Genomic DNA, 18,873 nt, shown 5'->3' on the forward strand with positions numbered 1-18,873 from the left:
CAGTTCCCCAAAACATTTGTTGCATTGACATATTGAAGAATTTTCTAAATTATGATTTCAGATATATGATCCAGATATGAAGAGATATGCAATGATGCAAGGAGAGACTGACAGATTCAAACAGTTGACTTCAACTTGCTAACTGAAAAGACTATAGTATACTTTTTATAGTATATTATACAATGGGCTGCCGTAGTGCATTGTAGCTGTATTTATAAAATAATCACTAACTTGGGATGTAGCTCTTGGGCTTGCTCTGATTCATGTCACTTAAGTGCATATCAGGGCTAACTGGAGCAGATGAAAAGCTCGTGGTCCAATGAAAAAGTCCATTTCCCTCACTCCTTTTACGTAAAAGATCCACTACTTGGTTATCCAGGCCTTCACTGGAGTCAGACTTTCTCTCCTCTCTCCGCACTAAACAATTACTCATTGCAGTGAATTAAAAATCCTTCTGTTCCTTCCTATTCTGAAAACATATATTATTACTGCTTTTAATCTAAGCTGGGCCTCAGCAGTACTGTGAAGAAAGAAACTCCACACAGCTTCTAGTCTGGTCCTGACAAGCTCCTGTCACAAAAAGATCTTCATTTTGACTAAATCTACCTCAGTTGCAGAACAGAACACAAATCATCAGTCACCTCAAACAGTTTTCAGGTGCCTAGCATGGCTTTAAATTGTAAAGAATGGGAAGGCAAACTAATACCTTCCTCTTATTCCTGTGGTTGAATAGTGGAAAGCTGCAAAGACACTTGCAGCATGCTCTAACACACATTTTGATATCTGAGGACTGGCCTGGCTTCAGTTCATCTAGAACAAGCTCCTTCTTCTTACTTCACCTAACATAGAATTACAGAATCAGTAAGGTTGGAAGGGACCTCTGGAGATCATCTAGTCCAACCTCCCTGCTCAGCAGGGTCACCTAGAGCATGTTAGACAGGGTTGCGTCCAGGCGGGCCTTGAAGATCTCCAGAGAAGGAGACTCCACCACCTCTCTGGGCAACCTGGTCCAGTGCTCCATCACTCTCACAGTCAAGAAATTCCCTCACACGGTCAGGTCGAACTTCCTGTGCTTCAATTTCTGCCCATTGCCTCTTGTCCTGTCACACGGGGCAACTATAAAGAGTTTGTCCCCTTGACACCCTCCCTTCAGGTACTTATTCACATTGATCAGATCCCCCCTCAGTCTTCTCTTCCCCAGGCTGAAGAGGCCCAGCTCTCACAGCCGTTCCTCATAGGGAAGGTGCTCCAGACCTCTGATCATCTTCGCAGCCCTATGCTGGACACTCTCCAATAGCTCCATGTCTCTCTTGTGCTGGGGAGCCCAGGACTGCACACAGTACTCAAGATGAGGCCTCCCCAGGGCTGAGTAGAGGGGCAGGATCACCTCCCTCCACCTGCTGGCAACACTCTTCCCAATGCACCCCAGGAGACCATTGGCCTTCTTGGCCACAAGGGCACATTGCTGGCTCACGATCGACTTGTCATCCACCAGCACTCCCAGGTCCTTCTCTGCAGAGCTGCTCTCCAGAAGGTCAGCCCCCAGTAGCAGTATGTGGAGCAGCTGAGAGCACGTGGGCTTTTTTCTGAATTATTTTACACAGTAGTTCTCTGTCTGTTGATTTATTGACTGCACTACTAAACACAGGCCCATAGTATTTCATTGGGTAGAGGGATAATGTAGTGGTTATCAGATGTGCTTTACATGCTGAAGGTTTGGGGTTCGAGCCCCAGTGGAACCAGCACCAAGAAATCTTTAGGAGGTTGGACTAGATGATCTCCCATTGTCCCTTCCAACCTTACTAATTCTGTGATTCCTCTGTGATTCAATTTCTCTGAACTTGTTTCAAATAGTACTAATCAATTATTGAGGAAGTACTGACTCAAAAAATGAACTGTAACTTATCATCACAATCTCTTTGTAAATAACAAAAGTGTCACCCAATTAATTAGCTGAAAACCTGAAGTATTGTAGATTTGGGGAAAAAAAATCACTTTCTGCTAATTCTTAATACCTACAAACTAATTAATTGGAGTGAATTATACACAAACACTCATATCTATATTATATTGCCTGAGAAGAATAGTTTCTGTCAAATGTCAGCCTTTCATAATAAATAACTATAATAACACAGTGGTGGTTCAGTAGTTAAGCATTCAGCAGAGCAAACAGTGATTTTGGATAGACTCATGTGATTCCACTGATTTCAAATTCAATAGATTTATGATGTAGTAATTCAGATTGGACTCTGGTTAGTGCTTGACTGGAAGTTGAAGGATATATTCAAAAATGCAGTACTGTGATTATATGCTAGTGTGGCTACACTAAAAATAATGAAGCCACTCTAGCATTAGCCAGGAGTTCCACAGTAATGAGTTACCTTTAATGAGATGTCTTGAGAGGTATTTTTGTTAAACTGTATCAGAAACAAAGAGTACAGAGACTGTGCAAGGCCCAGTTCTGGGCACAATGTAGATTAACTGCAGTTATTTGAACATCAGTGATAACTCTCTTTCTATTAAGTATATTCAGTAACATTTGTCTCTCAAAGATATTTCATTTCTTATTCCTGTCCTTATTTCTGTCCTTGTTTTTCCCAAATAGCCCTCTGCATTGCATGTATTCAGTCTATCTATCTGATTTTTTTCTACTGATAGAGAATTACGTTTCAAACATAAATACCATTACCTGACACATACAAAACTCAAGATAATCCTCTTGCTGCACTGAGTGTCATTATGCAAAAATAAAAGCATTCTTATATAATAATAGCTATATTTCTTAAGGGAATTGATGCAAAATCCGTTTAAATCAATGGAACCAGCCAGTATTGTGGCTAAAGCTCATCAAAAACATCTTCCTCTCTTACAACTAGTTAACAGATAATTAATGTAATTTAGTAGCAAAGCTCTGTAAAACAGTGAATCTTTCTTTACTTTCATTATTTTACATGAGAATCCAACTGTGTAAATATTCAGCAGCTAGAAGAGTAAGATCTAATGAAAAGGAATAAAAATTTATCTAAGGAACTTCACATAGTTTAGGCTTCATGTTACGTATCTCAAAAAGTGAAACATGATCAAAGATATGATTATTTGATAAGATTAATAGTACCTAATGTATTGTTGTAATCAAATTAGATTTTTCATTGCCCTTTAAGATACAATTTTATCCTGACAATAGCATCAGGGCAGGCCAGAGTGACTCTTCAATTAGCAAATGGAATTAGTCTAATGAAGCAAACAGAAAAGATCAATAGCTACTCTGACAATATGCAGTATATTGAGTTATATAGAGCACTATTTAGAAAAAAAGCAGACAAAATTCTAATTAATGATAATGGCTGAAGCAAAGTTGTACCAAAGATCTTATTTAGACTACTTTAAATATTTTTAATATCTCTCAAAATTTAGTTTTCTTAACATTAATCTTAGCATTTTGGACTTCACTAAAATTTTGCTTTCAGTATTGGGGAAACATGAAGCTCTTCATTCCTAAGACAGATGAATAGGTAAAAGATTGTGTTCACTTGATAAATATCAGTGCAAGATGTTTGTACTTGAGCAAGCTAAGAAAGTCATTAGGGGCAGCATACTCGACAAATACTAATGTGTTGTACCTTCCAAAGCGGCAGTAAATCTAATAACTCGTGACGGAAAAAATGCAGAAAGTAATAAAAGCATGTCATGAAATCAAAAATTGTAAGAAACTCCCTGACGTGCCCTTTTGTTATATTTAATATATACAATATCACAGCAGGCTTGTTTGCTGTTCACACACTGTTGTATGAATGAGTCATTGGAAAGGCCTTGCTACCACCTTTTTTTTCCCCATTTTTCTGGCAGTCAATTACTTAGAGGAAGACTTTCTAAGTGGTGTTCAGGATTTTAGCTAGCTTACTCTTGACTGACTATTTAAGATTTTTTTTAAAAATTATTACATCATATCCTATACGTATCACATGGGAATTTACAGAGAATTTCGGCGCTATTATCATGCATTTTGTGCATATTTGTAAAATTCATTTACAATGAATTGAATTTCATTACAAAATAATCTCCTCATCTTTCGCATCCATCCTCTGAACCTGCTCTATATTATTTAGTGCCCATTTGAAAAAAAAAACTCAGAGCACAAATCTTTTAAAACAGTGTATATAATTTAAAAAATATATAATTTACAGGCTTTAGAATCTTCTGGCATTGATGCAAAAGAGCTTGAAAGCAATGTAGTTTTCCCTGTTTATCTCAGGTTTAAAGAAAAGGACAGGGAGTCAGAAAGGGGGAGGCCTTACACCCAGCCTTGGCACTGATGCAGCACAGCAGGCAACACGGCCCAGTGTCTCGTGTCTGCATGTAGACACATCTCCTCCTCCTGAGGTCAGACCAGCGTCTGTCTTTGGCACCACAGCTGTAAGATGGAAAAGGAGCATTCCCCAAAGATATGGCTAAAATGTAAAACTTAAATGCTTTCCAGTCAATAAAATTGTAACTTTTACTTTCCCCTGTTGAGGAAACATTAAATATAGCCTTAAATGAAGAGGAGAAATTTTACTTTTTTCACTGCACCCTGCCCATCAGTTTTGTCCCATCTGAATTTTCAGTCATCATTTAACTACTTAAAATGTCTATTATGAATTATTAACATGTCCTCTCTTTTTGAGATCTCTATGTAAGGTAATTCTGGACAGGCCCTTCAGGCTCAGAAGGGCTATTATTAATAAACCCTGCCAGCCACTGTCGGTGGAATGGCCAGGCATGCACAGCAAGAGCAGGAAATGTTGCATGTCTTTTGCTGCTGCTGCAGCCTGTCAATCCCACTGAAGACAGAATAATCACTCATTTTGGGCAGATTAAATGGGATGCATCAATTCTGAGAGAATAAAGAGGTATAAAGATTATGTTTGTTTGTTTGTTTGTTTTATTGCCTGAGAAACACGAAATTCTGGTATTTACACTATCCTAGGTAGACTGAAGGGCTGGCTAAAGCTCAACACTGCATAAGGCTATTCCTCACTACTGTTCATTAGCAAATGTCCTGTCAGTATTGAGCACTTGACTGAGCACTCTCACAGTGTGTGAGATTAGAATTTCTGATTACTTCTGCACTGTTCAATATGTTTTAATGCTTTTTCAAAATTGTCTAAGCAGTTTGTGCCAAGTTTATGCAYTGCTTTCCCATAGACTGTTTCTTTGACAGGGTAGCTTGTTTTCTGTATTTTAGGAGTTTTKTTCTGCTGTTCTTTAGTCCACCATCAGTAAATTTATCATTATTTAGTATTCATTATTCATTTTTTTGCTAATTTTGGTTTGAGTTGGTAGGTTTTTTAGAYGGGGCTATATACTTATTATAAGCTTTTAGGTAAGAATAAGCTATTCATGGTGCTCAATATTTCTGAGACATCAAAATATTTAATTTTAATAGTTCATTTTCAAATTGTCATAAACAGCTGATGTGCCTCTACTCTCTTTTTTTCAAACTGTGAATTGGTTCAGGGATAAATAATACTGTCGGTTCAAGAAAAAAAATATCAGACACATAAACACAATACTTCCCTAAATGACCTGAATTCCTCTCTGATATAACTTAATTGACTTTAGTATTCAATACTACTGACCTAATTAACATTTATTCTATCCGAGTAAATCAGAACTAGCTCCAGAGATATTGCTAGCTTAAAATTAATGAGAGTAAAATCAAAATCTAAGTACAGGCCAGTCAAACATTTATCTATGAGAATCAAATGCATATCCGTTTGGGGGGCTGTTGGTGGTAATCYATAAAAAAAGATTTCAAGCTTCCATCTGTGGTGTGTGACTGTTAAAGGAACATCAGATATAACCTAAGAAACCCAATGCTTTAAATACGCAGACTGATTTCATTTGTCAACCTGTTTTTCTACCAATATAATTTTCACTGATTTTAGTGGAATTGCTCTTGCTTCATCTTACTGTATTTTGGTTGTTTCCAATAGGCTTTGGATCACTTTTGAAAGGTGGTGAGTTGTTTTTAGCTYATTAATTGTTCATGACCGACTTTCCCCAGTTCTGCGTAGAGCTGGGGAATAGGTATAATAACAGTAACCCAGTGGTGATCCCAAAGAAGCAGTGTAAGGTACAGTGGGAGGGTGRTGAGAGAATGGATAAGGGACACTGGTGTTCCCTGTGTGCTCACTGGGATACTGAAATTCTCCACAAAGACTCAGGCTAGCCATCTGGTCTGTATTTGGCTGTGACTTGGAGCCTATCAGCTTAATCCTCAAATTCTTAGATTTAACTGAAATTGAGCAATTGCCATGCATCACACATTTTTCCTGATGTGTCAGTCTTTGAAAATAAATAGCTTTAGTTCCCCTAGAAAACACTCATTTCACAGGCGTTATCAGTATGCTTGYGCCTCAAGAACTCTGAATGAAAACCCCCCCAGAGGAAACATTTTTCTGTCGTCTGTAAGCCAAAGTGAGTCTTCATGCGAGTAAACAGGGGTAAATACAGAAAAGCCAAAAGGTTGTTATTTTTCCATATAAAAAAGACAATAATTTTAAGTCTGTTTTTATTTTTTCAATACAAATTGAAGAGCCCCTGCAGTTAGTGACCCAGTTATTCCAGAAGGTCTTAGTTTTTTGAGAAAATATAAATGTGTTACTAAGAAGATTTTCTGCATGATTAAAACCAAAACATGAAAGGCAGATTGAATTTATCAGCATACAGGCATTTATGTACCTCAGAAAAGGGAASCTATTTAGAAGGTGATAGAACTGTAATTGCCATTTAAATAAAAAAGCAATCAGKGAGGAATAAAACAAGCTCAGTCTGCCAAAATGAAGATTTAGAAGTTAATCAAATGCCATCTTAGCCAGTCTATTTTGTTGATACGTGTATTTGAAGTTTCAAAATTGTTGTCACTATAGATTACTAAAAAGTACAATATATTCTTATAGTGTTTTTCAAGTTTTATTCCAAACTCAATAAACAGAGAATCRAAAACCTAAATTCTGAGGGTCAATCTAATAGCAGAGAAGAAATAAGAGTCATGATTTGCATACCATAATGTAACCTTAAGTCCACCATTTTGCTTTGTAATTTTTAGTCATAAAGCTTTCCGAAATTTTTTAAGACAAAAATGATATGCATTACTAAGTACTTTGCATTTAAATTAGTCAGGAAAATACCTAAGAAAAGCTGTTTAAAATATGCCCRTCTTTTATTCTCATTTCCATATGTGGTGCTCTTACTTCCCTAGACTTCTGGATCACGTTCCCAAATCAAGCTCTTTGAAGGTCTAATGAGTAATGCACAATGACTCTCCTATGTTTTAACTGATTGTCTTAATGAATCACACCATTGCGACCTGTTAAGTATCTGCTATGTATCACTGTTAAATCTCATTCCTCTCCTCTTTCCAGCTTCTCTGAGCTCTCCTTGTATCTCTGTCATCTCATGCTAAATACTTCCAATTACTTCCTCTAGTAAGTTCTCCTTCCCCTTCTTTCTCTCTTAATTTGCCTTTTACCTCTCTCCACCTGGTCTCTGTGTTGAGTAAAATTCTGCCTCCAAGTAACTGAAAACTCTCCCGATGATTAGATAAAACATTCTCAGTCTCAGTGCCATCATTAAGTACAATTTCTTGTTCCTGCATGGGAGCGTTTTTTCTTATATTCCTATCTAAACTCTAGTTCGGCAATACTGGGAAAGTTTAGCAAATACTTTCTATGTAACTAGTTTAAGATAGTTCTCCTAGTCCTTCCATTTCATAAGCTCCTATATTCATATATTTTAAAAATATACTTTTTAAAAAGTATTTTAAAAGTGTAGACTTATCCTTAGAGTACAAGTTTTAGTAGTTCTTTTATATATTAAACTGTGTGTTCAAGCCTGCACCCTGGACATTGGTAGGACTGGAACTATTGTCTTCAACATTAACGCTAACTGGATCACTACCTCACATTGGAGAATCTCTACTTACGTGGCACAGAGTTGAAATCTATAGAGTTCTATTCTATAACTTCTTGACTGAACTCTGCAGCCTAAAACCATTTTATTTATAGCATTCAGGGGGATCAAGGCTCATTCTTACAATAGATTCTGTTAGAACACAATTAGTCTTGCACTGTATAGAACAGGATGCATCTCAAGAAGCRGAAAGACCTAGCAGTCTTCAGTGAGTCATATACCTGGAATTTGCGATGAATATCCACTCATACTCGAGGTTAAAGGAACATGGGACATTCTCCCCTTTACTATATTTGGCACTGGATCCCAAGAAGATATTGAACTGCTCTCATGCCACAGTGGAAGGAGCTGAGGGTATTCTGTGCATGGCATGAGTGAGTCCTCACTGTATTTGCTTTGGCCTTCATGGTGTTCCTATTGGTAAAATGAAGGACTGAAATTGACCTTGGAAAAGGTAGATTTTTTTTTTTTTTTTTTTTTGAGAGAGGCTGATTATAGTATTTCTAAGTGAAGGTCTAGATCAAGAAATTCATCAGACTATGTGTGTGTGTGAGACAGTAGCAAGGAGATCTCCTGCAGCAGGCTAATAAATAAGCTAACCAAATTCGCTACCTACCTTGCCCAGTTTCATATCATTCCGTTAAAAAAGAGAACATAAAAAGGAATGATGGTGGGTGGGAACATGGCAGAGGTACCACCTTCTCATTAGCCTTACTTAGAGACCCCTCAGCCTCCCAGCCATGTTCTGCAGAAAGTTCCAATCTTCCTCCTGCAGATCCCCCCARTGTCACCTCTCCACTGCAGTACAGGCAATCTAGGGCTTCCAAACTAATCRTCCTTATATCCCCTGACTACTGCCATTACTCCTGCTCAGGGCAAAAATACCTGCTGGCCAGCAGCAATGGGAACACAATGCCTGGACAAGTGTGCACAGGGACTACAGGATGGTATGGCCCAGCTGGGCTCAGCTCCAGGTCAGCAAACTGAAATGGCCAGGAGATGCTGAAAGGCTGAGTGCTGGAATGACACACACAGGATGGCACAGCTGCAGCCTCAAAGAGAAGAGGTGTGAATCCAGTCCTCAGAGCCTATGACTTCCTCTATATTCCRGAAACTATGCTGCTAGTCCCTGTGTCTCCTCTTATAGCTAGAAGTGACTAGGCAGTGAAAAACTGCTGCAAAAAGCAGTTAAACAGGATGTAAACTCACAGAGTAGGATGAGGTGGGCAAAGGAGAGATTTACTTCTTCTCTCTTTCTTCCTTGCTGCTATCACAGTGCCCGTCAGTGGAGCCTCCAAATGACCACGGTGGCTCAACTTCCAAAGTCCTTTCAGTCTGCCTTACACCAACCATCATCTCAGTGGCAGTATATCCTCACTGGTTCAAAATATTAGGTCCCATCTCCACCACCACACCCAACATTATTCATCACAAAGCTACCTGCTCAGAACTCTGAAAAAGTAAAGATATGTGGGTCTAGGGGGAAAGAGTGGCTATATGACAGTCCTATCTCATTTTCTTCTGCTGACTTTTACAGGATAAGCAAGTAAAACAAATCATTTCAATAAACCATATAGAAGTTTGTTTTCATTGATGAGTTAACCAGCCACTCTCACATGTACTTAGAATAGTACATTAAGCAATTAAACTATTCACTGAGCAGAAAAAAGGATTCTGTAGTATTTTCAGCAATTAATGTATGATTGACAGAGTATAAAAAATAATGATTAGGTTTCATCATTTGAGGGAAATTTTAAAGAAGATGCAGGTGTTTTCCTTAATTATTCTTTATTAATATTTATCAAACTGTATAATTCTTCTTATTCATTATATGCTGTCACTTTAAAAAGTTTTGCTTTAGTGCCATAATTTTCTGTCATGTTCTACATACTGTTACAAATGACAGTACCAAACCTGTAATTCACATTCATGTTTCCTCACTAACCTCTACTGAACTGAGCATTTAGAGCTCATCCAGAGACATTCCACTAAATCACATGTATAACTCTTTTACTTAATTTGAGGTTGTGTATTCTAAACCAAGGGACAAAGTGCAAGGTGTATTTCTAATGAACATAGTTGTGCAGTCCATTCAATGGCTAATACAGATTCAAGCCCCTCTGATAAACTCTGCTATTACTGTACAATTTTGTTTCTGTGGATTTCCATTCATGACAGTGAATGCTAAATAAACACGTAAAGAAGCACATGTATCCATGATATAATAAAAACATAAATTACTCTTCCTTACAGTCTATGTGACCTGGCTGATCACAGCCTAAGCTAGACCCAGCAAATAAACAAAATGGCAATTTGCACTTTGTGTAATGCATCCTGATTTTTCTGATTTTACRATTGCAAAGCAAGATCAATATCTGGATCAGTAACAGCTCACTAACATTTGAATTTTATATATATATATGTATATATATATATATATATTTATACATGCTCTGCAAGTAGACTCAGATTTTCACCTCTGTAGCAGTCCAGATTGTATATTTCATAATCAATAAAATTTATTAGAGATGAAACAGCCTATGTCATCCTAGGGAAAGTAATAATGGCTCCTGTGTACCTGGAATAAGTAGTCTCAGTTGTGCAGATGACAATATAGGAATAAGCATCAGATGCAACCAAAGCAATTGCACTAYGATTACAGTCTGGGCCAGTACGAATATTAAGACTAGTGTCATGAGTGAAAGGACGGGGTAGGTAGCAGCTGCATTTTAATGGAACTTCCAGAGTTTTTGCAGAATGCTGTGTATGGGAGTCATGTGAACCACAGAGGAAGCCTAGAAAGCTACTAGCAGCAGCTTGGAAAGGTGCCAGTCATTGAGTGATTCCCCCACCCCACCACCAGGAGGACAGCAGAGGCAGAAGTACAGTCTTACCTGATACCAAGCAATGGTCAGAATTAGTTCGGTGTGCCCCCCTTACAGCTGTTAAACCCATAAGTCCGATGCAGAGAATGGGTCCTGGCAAGGAAAAAGAGGCAGGAGGGCAAGATGAAGGATATTTTAGGCTTTGGGTTTYGGGTTCCTGTGATATGTGCATAGTTATCTGTCCATCTACTGTTTTAAATGCAAATTACAGGAATTTCTAAGATGAATGTTGTCATAAAAACTGTTGAAGGGAATTGGTTGCTTAAACCAGATGTATTTTGTCACATTAACATCTTGCATATACTTGTTGAGTGCTCTTACTACATTTAATTGTTATGGAGTAAACAATACAATAAATTCTGTARCATCTGTATTCTGTGGGACATTTCTCTAAATGTTTTCTTAATGCTAGTAATGATTTCTTAACTACAAGGAAGATGTTAATTGTGCGCATCTTTTGTGTTATTTAGTCATGGCGCATTCTTAATACTCCCTATCAAGACCATATACATCTAGGTCTGGAAGATAATCATGGAAAGAAATGCAAAACACTTCCCATAAACCATGTCAGAAGGAAACTACAGGGATTTATAGAGAGGAAGGAGCATATCTCAATTGCTTACCCTCTTTTAGAACTGTAAGGAACAACAAATAAGCCAGAGCAGGGAAAAAGGTGAGTTCTCTCTGGATCTCGTTAGCAGAGATCAAAACTCAAGCCTCCTACAGAAAAATAGGGCATCTGAATGCACACAGAGATCGTCTCTCTGCCACAGAAACACTGGTCAGTGTTACACCTTCCAGCKATGTTTTGTAAGGTAGTGGGGCAAGGAAATTGCCAATGTAGTCTTTAAAAAGGATGCCTTAGAATCRTTACCGTGTATCAAGCTTGCCTTCTTGTAAAAGACCTTTAGAAGAAATAAAATGGTGCGRACTATTTATATTTCACTGGATGCCAATGAAGTAAAGAGCTTAGACAGCATAGTCACCTGGCAGATGATCCAACAGTAAGACTTTCCCACAGAAATGTCCCCATTCTGAAGGGGATTCTTAAAGATCTGCTGCTTTAGGGACTGGAATTATCTAGGCTTTGAGATAAGCTAAGTGGTAAAACCACTAAACCTCTAAAAGACAAGAGGAAAAACTCTAATTTTTTACTGAATTTTATCTGTTTTACTCCATCATTTTAGCAATTATATTTTGAAGTCCATTAAATACAGGAGCACTTTCACTTAGTTCGGTGTTTAATATTTAATGTTGGCTTTCAAAAGTTATACACATTGTAACAGTATAAAGTTAAAATTAATTGAATCTAGTATAGTTTGAATCTGGTAATGCTAGAAGGATCATACTGAAATTGTAATAACAGTAGCAATAACATTTCTAGAAGACTGAAATACAGAATTATGCCTAAGAAGAGTGCTTCCCATAGCTCATGCTYAAAAAGCCAGTTATGTAGGAAAAAAAGAGCAGAAATATTTTCAGGTGGAAAATGAGCCAATAAATATTCCATAACTTATCTCCAGGTTTTTCAGAGATTATGATGGCAATTAGGACAGTATATACTGTTTCTTTGATATTGTGTGCAGCTGTCAAAACTGTATGTTCAGTTAGGCTATTTGATTCTTAAAATGCATTATGTTCAAATAATGCTTTTAAAGTGATTTTGTGTTAGAACTACATCAATGAAAGCATTCTATGGAAAACAGAAGCTTGACTGCTTTAGATTTTAAGCTTTCTTCTCAGCCTTTAAAATTATTTACCTTAAGAAGTAAATAACWAACTTATGTATTGAACACAAAATTTTTGGCTAGTTTTGATCAGTAAATTTTATCAYCATTTCTGAATGACAGCAAAACAGCATTCATGATTTGGAACCAGATGGTTAGTAATAATGCTTCATAATAGTAACCTAATGAAGCTTGTTAGTACAGGTGACATGTAAGTGCCTGAAAGGTTTATGTCAAGGAAAAAGCTTCAGTAAATAGCTTGAAAATCAGTCTCTCTTCTTTCCTGGATAATTATTGCTTTTTGTAATAACATAACAGAACAGCAAAGCACAGGTGAAGAAAGGCTAGAAAAGAAGAACTCTCCCTAGAGCTAATAGGATGTACAGTGGAACCATGGTCTCTCTCTCTTTATTATTATTATTATTATTATTATTATTATTATAAGATGAATAGCTACTTAACAACCATTAACTCTCCTAGACTTAGGGGAGGATTAAAAATCTTTCCCACGTAGTTAAGTCTACCCAGGGATAGGAGCTAAAAAGTAAGAGACATGAAGACGTTTTCTCCTTGCAAGTAAAGAATAATAGTTTTATCACATTTTAACTGAAAGAAGAAAGTTCTGAGACCTCTCATGTAAGCWTTTCTTCCCTATTCCTGATTACTTGTGAAGGGTAAAGCCCAGAAATCTCTGTTCCCTTTGCAAAAAGAGAGAAATCTGATGGCTCCGTGAAGAGATATTGTCTGCTTCAAGGGACAGGAGGTCAGTCCTGCATGCACTCTGATGTTTCCACTGAAACCTTCTTCAGTGGTAAAGTAGRTTTTCAATACACGGAAAATTTAACCAAAAGCTTTTCCTTTTTCCAGACAAGAAAAAAAGCAGGCTTAAAACTCACTGATGGAGGAGGAAAATTGGCTGAAAGAAACATCTGAAAAATTTTCAGGTTTTGACCAAAAATGCACTTTTTCTCAGCCGTTTTTAGTTTCAGCTATAGAAAATRGCCCAACCAAAAAAGAGAAGTAGAAATTGATTGAAATATTCTTTTCTATCAAAAGCAAACTTAGATTGAAATTTTCATTTAAGAAAAAAAAARAACTGCCTATTTCTGTTAACATTTTCTACTGTCAGTTCTCCAAACAGATATGATCAGGAAAGTGTTGTCAGTTTTTCTGCTGGTAGGTGAAGCTGATAGGTCTCTCGTTCTCCCCCATGGCATCACCGGATGACTAGTTGAAGCTGATAGTGTTAATGGGTCTCACACTAAGATACTGAGATTTTTAGATGCCATCTGCCTCAAGCCTCTGCTGGAAGAATGACCCTCAAAAGTCTTGGTGACACTAAATTTTTACTGTTTCAGAATGTGGCTGGTAAAACAACAGAAATCAAAGAATATGGCAATTAAAGCCTAGAGCATGTGAACAACAATAACAAAATAGGCAACATTAAAAGGGAAGTTATCCATTAGGCCAGTAACAATAGCATTGCTGAAAGCACAGTCAATGTAAATRGTGCAGAATAAGGTATATAAATAGTCTAATGGGAGCAAAAAAAAAAAACGATTCTACATGCTGTTTATTGGGGTTGAATGCTATTATGTAAATAAAGCATTTCATTGAGAAGGAGCTAAGATGTGTTTTCTTCTACTTTCTACTGTTAAAATATAAAGTATTCAGCAGTTGTTAGCTTAGCATTATTGAGGAGAAGTATACTTCAGCCTTGACCGCTCTCCCCACTTGGTTCATCATGGTTAATTTTGGGCAATGCAGTTTAATGTAGGCCTTCAAGACAGTCCTGGCTGTCCACTGCTGGTTGACTTTCCTTTTAGCTTGCAAATATTTAGTGTCAAAATCAGATATTGAGATCTGATTGATTAGTGAAAAAGTCCAGTCATAGTCCTCTTCCCTCTTTTCCCCTGTTGTCTTGACTTTCTTTTGAGGTTCTGCTGGAAGAAATTCTGTGCCTTCACACTAAATTGAGTATTTCATTTCTCAGTTTCTACAGATCAAGTGATGAGATGTCATGTGTGAACCCCCTGAAGGCTGAGAAGAGAAACTTCCCCACACAAAATTGTGAACTGCGATTTCTTATGGCTAGCAACACCTTTGATTCAATTTGTATGAAAACTCAGTGTACTTATTAAAATGGACGTTGTTGTTCAAATATTAGAATTTCCATTTCTTATATGTTCTAAGCTGTACAATTGTCAGATTTTTATGGTTTAGATTGTAAATGTGTTTTTCTCTGGCTAATTATTCGTATTATTTTTTTAATTTTGATGTCTTAAAGGCCAATGTATGTATCATAATAATATGAAGGACATATTTAACAAGTGTGGGAAACACTGTATACAAATGTATATTTGTAAAAGCTATTTTTATGATTAGCATGTTTTACCATATTTAAAGTCAGCTGATATTGCACTTCTTTGTTTACAGCTTAATTCAAACAAGATCATTGATATGATCATTGTCACAATTAAATACATTGTATGGTATTTTCCATTATTTTACTTATTTTATTCCTTAGTTGAAATAATTATATTTACTAACAGGAATAGCTCCTAAAAAGTAAAATTATCAAAATATGAGAGCAGTTCTGGATAAACTATAATTTGGATGCCCCTGCAAAACCCTTTCTTCAGAACACCAGTACAGTTCTTATAGGTGTACCTACTAGTCTCTCAGGACAGTTTGTTGTTACTCTATGGAAAGCTTACACAACAGTTAGTCTCCCATCCAGCCAGGTAAATGACTTACAGACTGCCAATACCTGACAGCTTGAGTTAGCTTACTGATAACTTTGTGTTTTATTTTCTGGCAATAGAGTCTTTCCACTCCTGAACCCCTAAAACACTCCTAACAGCTTGAAGATGGAATAATTAATTATTGCAGATGATGTAGGGGGAATCTTGGTATAGAATTTCTTAATAAATCATATTTCCTTTCAAATGGAATGGACGCATTATTTCTCTTGTTTTACTCAAATATGAAATGTATCAAAACATACATGACATGGCTACAAGGTTTTCCTCTCTAATGAAAGCATGAACTTGTTCATCATTCTGAAGCTAGACCTACATATAGATGTATAGATGATTTGAAACAAGGAAGAGATATTTACATCCTTATACGAGATGTACTCCTATATAGGGAGACATACCTTTAAAGTGGTTGCAGAGAAAAAGAATGCATAAAAGCAACAGCTTTCCAAAAGATAGAGATATTAATTTAAGAAGTACCTTACTCAGTCAAATGGAGCTTAAAACARTTGTGTGTTAGTGTGGAATGGGGAGTTGTGACTTTCATTGACATCCATGTCCTGTGGTATCTGGTATTTCATCCAACTCCACAAAGATGAACCTTTGTCTTTTCCTTTCAATTATTCTCTGTGTGCTGAAAGCAAAATAAAAAATAAAGTCATCAGTGAGTCTCCTCAGTAGAACAAACTTTTAATTTCTGTAAAAAACATATGTTTGTGAGATGCTGAGTTCACCATAAAATAATGATGGTATGACAAGGAGGGAGCTCCAGGACTCCAGCCAGGTTTCCAGTATGGGGATCATCATCCAAAAGGAGTGGTACTCTTTGAATGTCTAGGAAGAAAACCATAAATTTGAATTTAATTATCTATTAATGCATGAGAACTTACTTCATTATAAGGTTATGCAACATAGCACACTCAGTTATGTTTGTGTATCTTATATTCTTATAACTTGTCTACAATCTGTGGAGCTACCTGAGAGTTAACCTGAGAATCRAGTATTACCTAGCTATTTAATTAAGGAAGGGAGTTCCTTATAAGTAGTTAYGTCTGAGCATAAACAATTGTACCTTCAGAATCTGCCTAAGGTGACAGTTCCAGAAAAGTGCAAGAAAGATGCATTACTACTGAATAAGTGAAATATTAAGTCAGCTTAAAGTGCTAGTTTGCCTCTGACTAATACCTGGGTATTTTAAAATGAAATTTTCTTTCTTTCTTTTTTTTTCCTGATAATATTGAGACTTAAAATGGTTTTGGTGAAATGTTTCTCCACTTTCTATCCATTAGATTATTAGCATTTTTACCTGCAAAAATGCAAAAAGAGCTGTCATTCTGGGTTCTCTCATTTTTGGCTAATAGTTTAAAAAAAAAAAAAGAAAGAAAAAAAAAAAGGAAGTCCAAATCTTAGCAAGTCATTGGCATTTTGTCTTAGTAAATATTTAAATTACATAACTGTTGGATGTGTTAAAAGATACAGATCTTTTTATCTAATAGTCAGTTCTCATATCGGTGTTAATAAATTACATATAAAAAACAGCTAAGTGAATTACCTCTTTCCCACCTCTGTTCCAACTGAGCTACTAACCCCAGAAATGCATTGTATTTGATTTTTACAAATTCTTTTCTGTCATTATGCTTAGATTATACATTTAGAGAAACGATTTCACAGTCTGGATGTCAAGGCTCTTTCACACCACAGTTTAAGTCCTGAAAACATTTTGAATGCAAAAAGACCTCTGTGATGATATCATTAGGTACTATTCATTTGTAAGCCACAAACTTGTGTCCTCCAGTCTATTACTAGCAAGGTTTCTTAATGGCATGTTTTTGACTCACCTAAAGAGAATACTGGTAGCTTCAGCAGAGCTTAAAATTTCTCTGCTTTTCATGTATGCAGTATGCTTAGTGTTGTCTGTCATCGCCACGTTTACTTATTTGACATGAGTTTTGGTAGTTTGTTTTAAATTTGCTCATTCTTTATTGTACTGAAGAATAGGAAATATAAAGGATCTTGTCAATTAATCTGGCTTGTCAACAGTCCTACAAAATCCTCTATATACAGTCCTGAATTAAACCAGTAGTTCATTTTCCACACAGACCTACATGCTCTGTGTTTCAGATACTTATTCAAAGCCTGTGCAGCTGCATGAATGAAAAACATTTGCTAAAAAAGCTTTACACTTTGGATCAAGAAAAAATATTTTTACTTTTGTAAACTCTTGTATTACATATTATTTCTGGTTTGGTTAGTTTTCTGTGTAGATCCATTTTTAGTTCGGATAAATCATTGTACTTAAACTATGTAGATAGCTACAATCTTGTAAGCAGTCATATTTTTAATAGGTAGTACTGAAAGTAAGAATTAAAACATTCAAAGTTTGCCCATGTAGACCAGATTTATGATTCATGGCAATTTTCTTTAAAATGCTGTAACATAATTTTTACATGTCTGTAAATAAATATTTTCTCTGATTTATGCACTAATTCCGTTTTGTAATTTCTTCCGCTAAAATGTGACTCTAAGAAACTTTCATGAAAATATATTTTTCTCAAGGGAAAATATAATTTAAGGTTCTGAAATATTGCTGTACTTCACAGACATTCCAAGCAGAACAAGCAGAAACAGATATGAGTTACCAAAAACAGACCCACTCTTGGAAAGCAGTATAAAACTTGGCTGTATCTAGGTTTTATATGATGTTATTAAAGTAGTACKTACTATTATACTAAAATTGTTGGAAAGTTAGATTATGAAATATATGTAATTTATATATTGTATGTAATTTTCAATATTTTAGTGCATATTCCATATTGTTACAGCTATGCCAGATTTCCCACTATTTTCATTAAATTTTCAAGCATCTCATTATGTTGAGTACAGGCTCATTTTCTAATGCATAAAGAACACTCCCACAGATTAAATAGTAGCCCATTAAAATCATTTTGTATTCACTTTTAGTAGAGAAGGGAATCTGAGAACTTCAACTCACAAAAGTTTCTAGTTTCCATGTTCAAAAGTATGTAAAGCGGTCTAGTAAATTTAAATTATAAAGAATATATCAGACTGAGAAGATCAAGCATTCTAGAGGTTTTYATATACATACATAYATGCATGCATGCATAGATGCACACATATATATATACACATACAACTTGTCTGTCAAGATCTTGCGATAAACATCATCAAGAAATCAACTGAACTCTCTATTCTCTATTCTCTGTTCAAGTCCACACTGGACATGAGGGCTACCCTTACTGAAATTAAGGCATCAGTCAGCCAAGAATAACCACAATGATAGCTGGATAATAAGCCAAACAATCTACCACTTTATGGTCAAAGGAAGGCTAGATTATTAATATTTTGGAACAGTAAAGTACTTAAACTCTTTGTATGATTAATAACAATGTACAGAAAATAATTTACAAAATTAAATTACACAGAATTACAGAATGGTTGAGGTTGGAAGAGACCTCTGGAGATCATCTAGTCAAATCCCCTGGCTCAAGTAGGGTCACCTAGAGCATGTTAGACAGGRTTGCATCCAGG

At 36.2% G+C, this 18,873-nt stretch overlaps 1 protein-coding gene across 1 annotated transcript in view; it reads left to right on the plus strand.

Moving 5' to 3' along the window:
* The window catches only part of RALYL (RALY RNA binding protein like), a 248,343-nt gene extending 233,527 nt beyond the window's left edge, over positions 1-14,816 (plus strand). The window contains exon 9 of the mRNA XM_085314286.1: positions 14,559-14,816. Coding sequence (XP_085170412.1) covers positions 14,559-14,576 — 18 coding nt within the window. The 3' untranslated portion in view covers positions 14,577-14,816. The remainder of the gene's footprint in view (positions 1-14,558) is intronic.
* The last annotated feature ends 4,057 nt before the right edge of the window (positions 14,817-18,873 follow it).

This window comes from Rhea americana, unplaced genomic scaffold, assembly GCF_003343005.1.
Source record: "Rhea americana isolate MKP2758 unplaced genomic scaffold, rheAme1 scaffold_40, whole genome shotgun sequence".
In the NCBI taxonomy this organism is placed as follows: Eukaryota; Metazoa; Chordata; class Aves; order Rheiformes; family Rheidae; genus Rhea; species Rhea americana.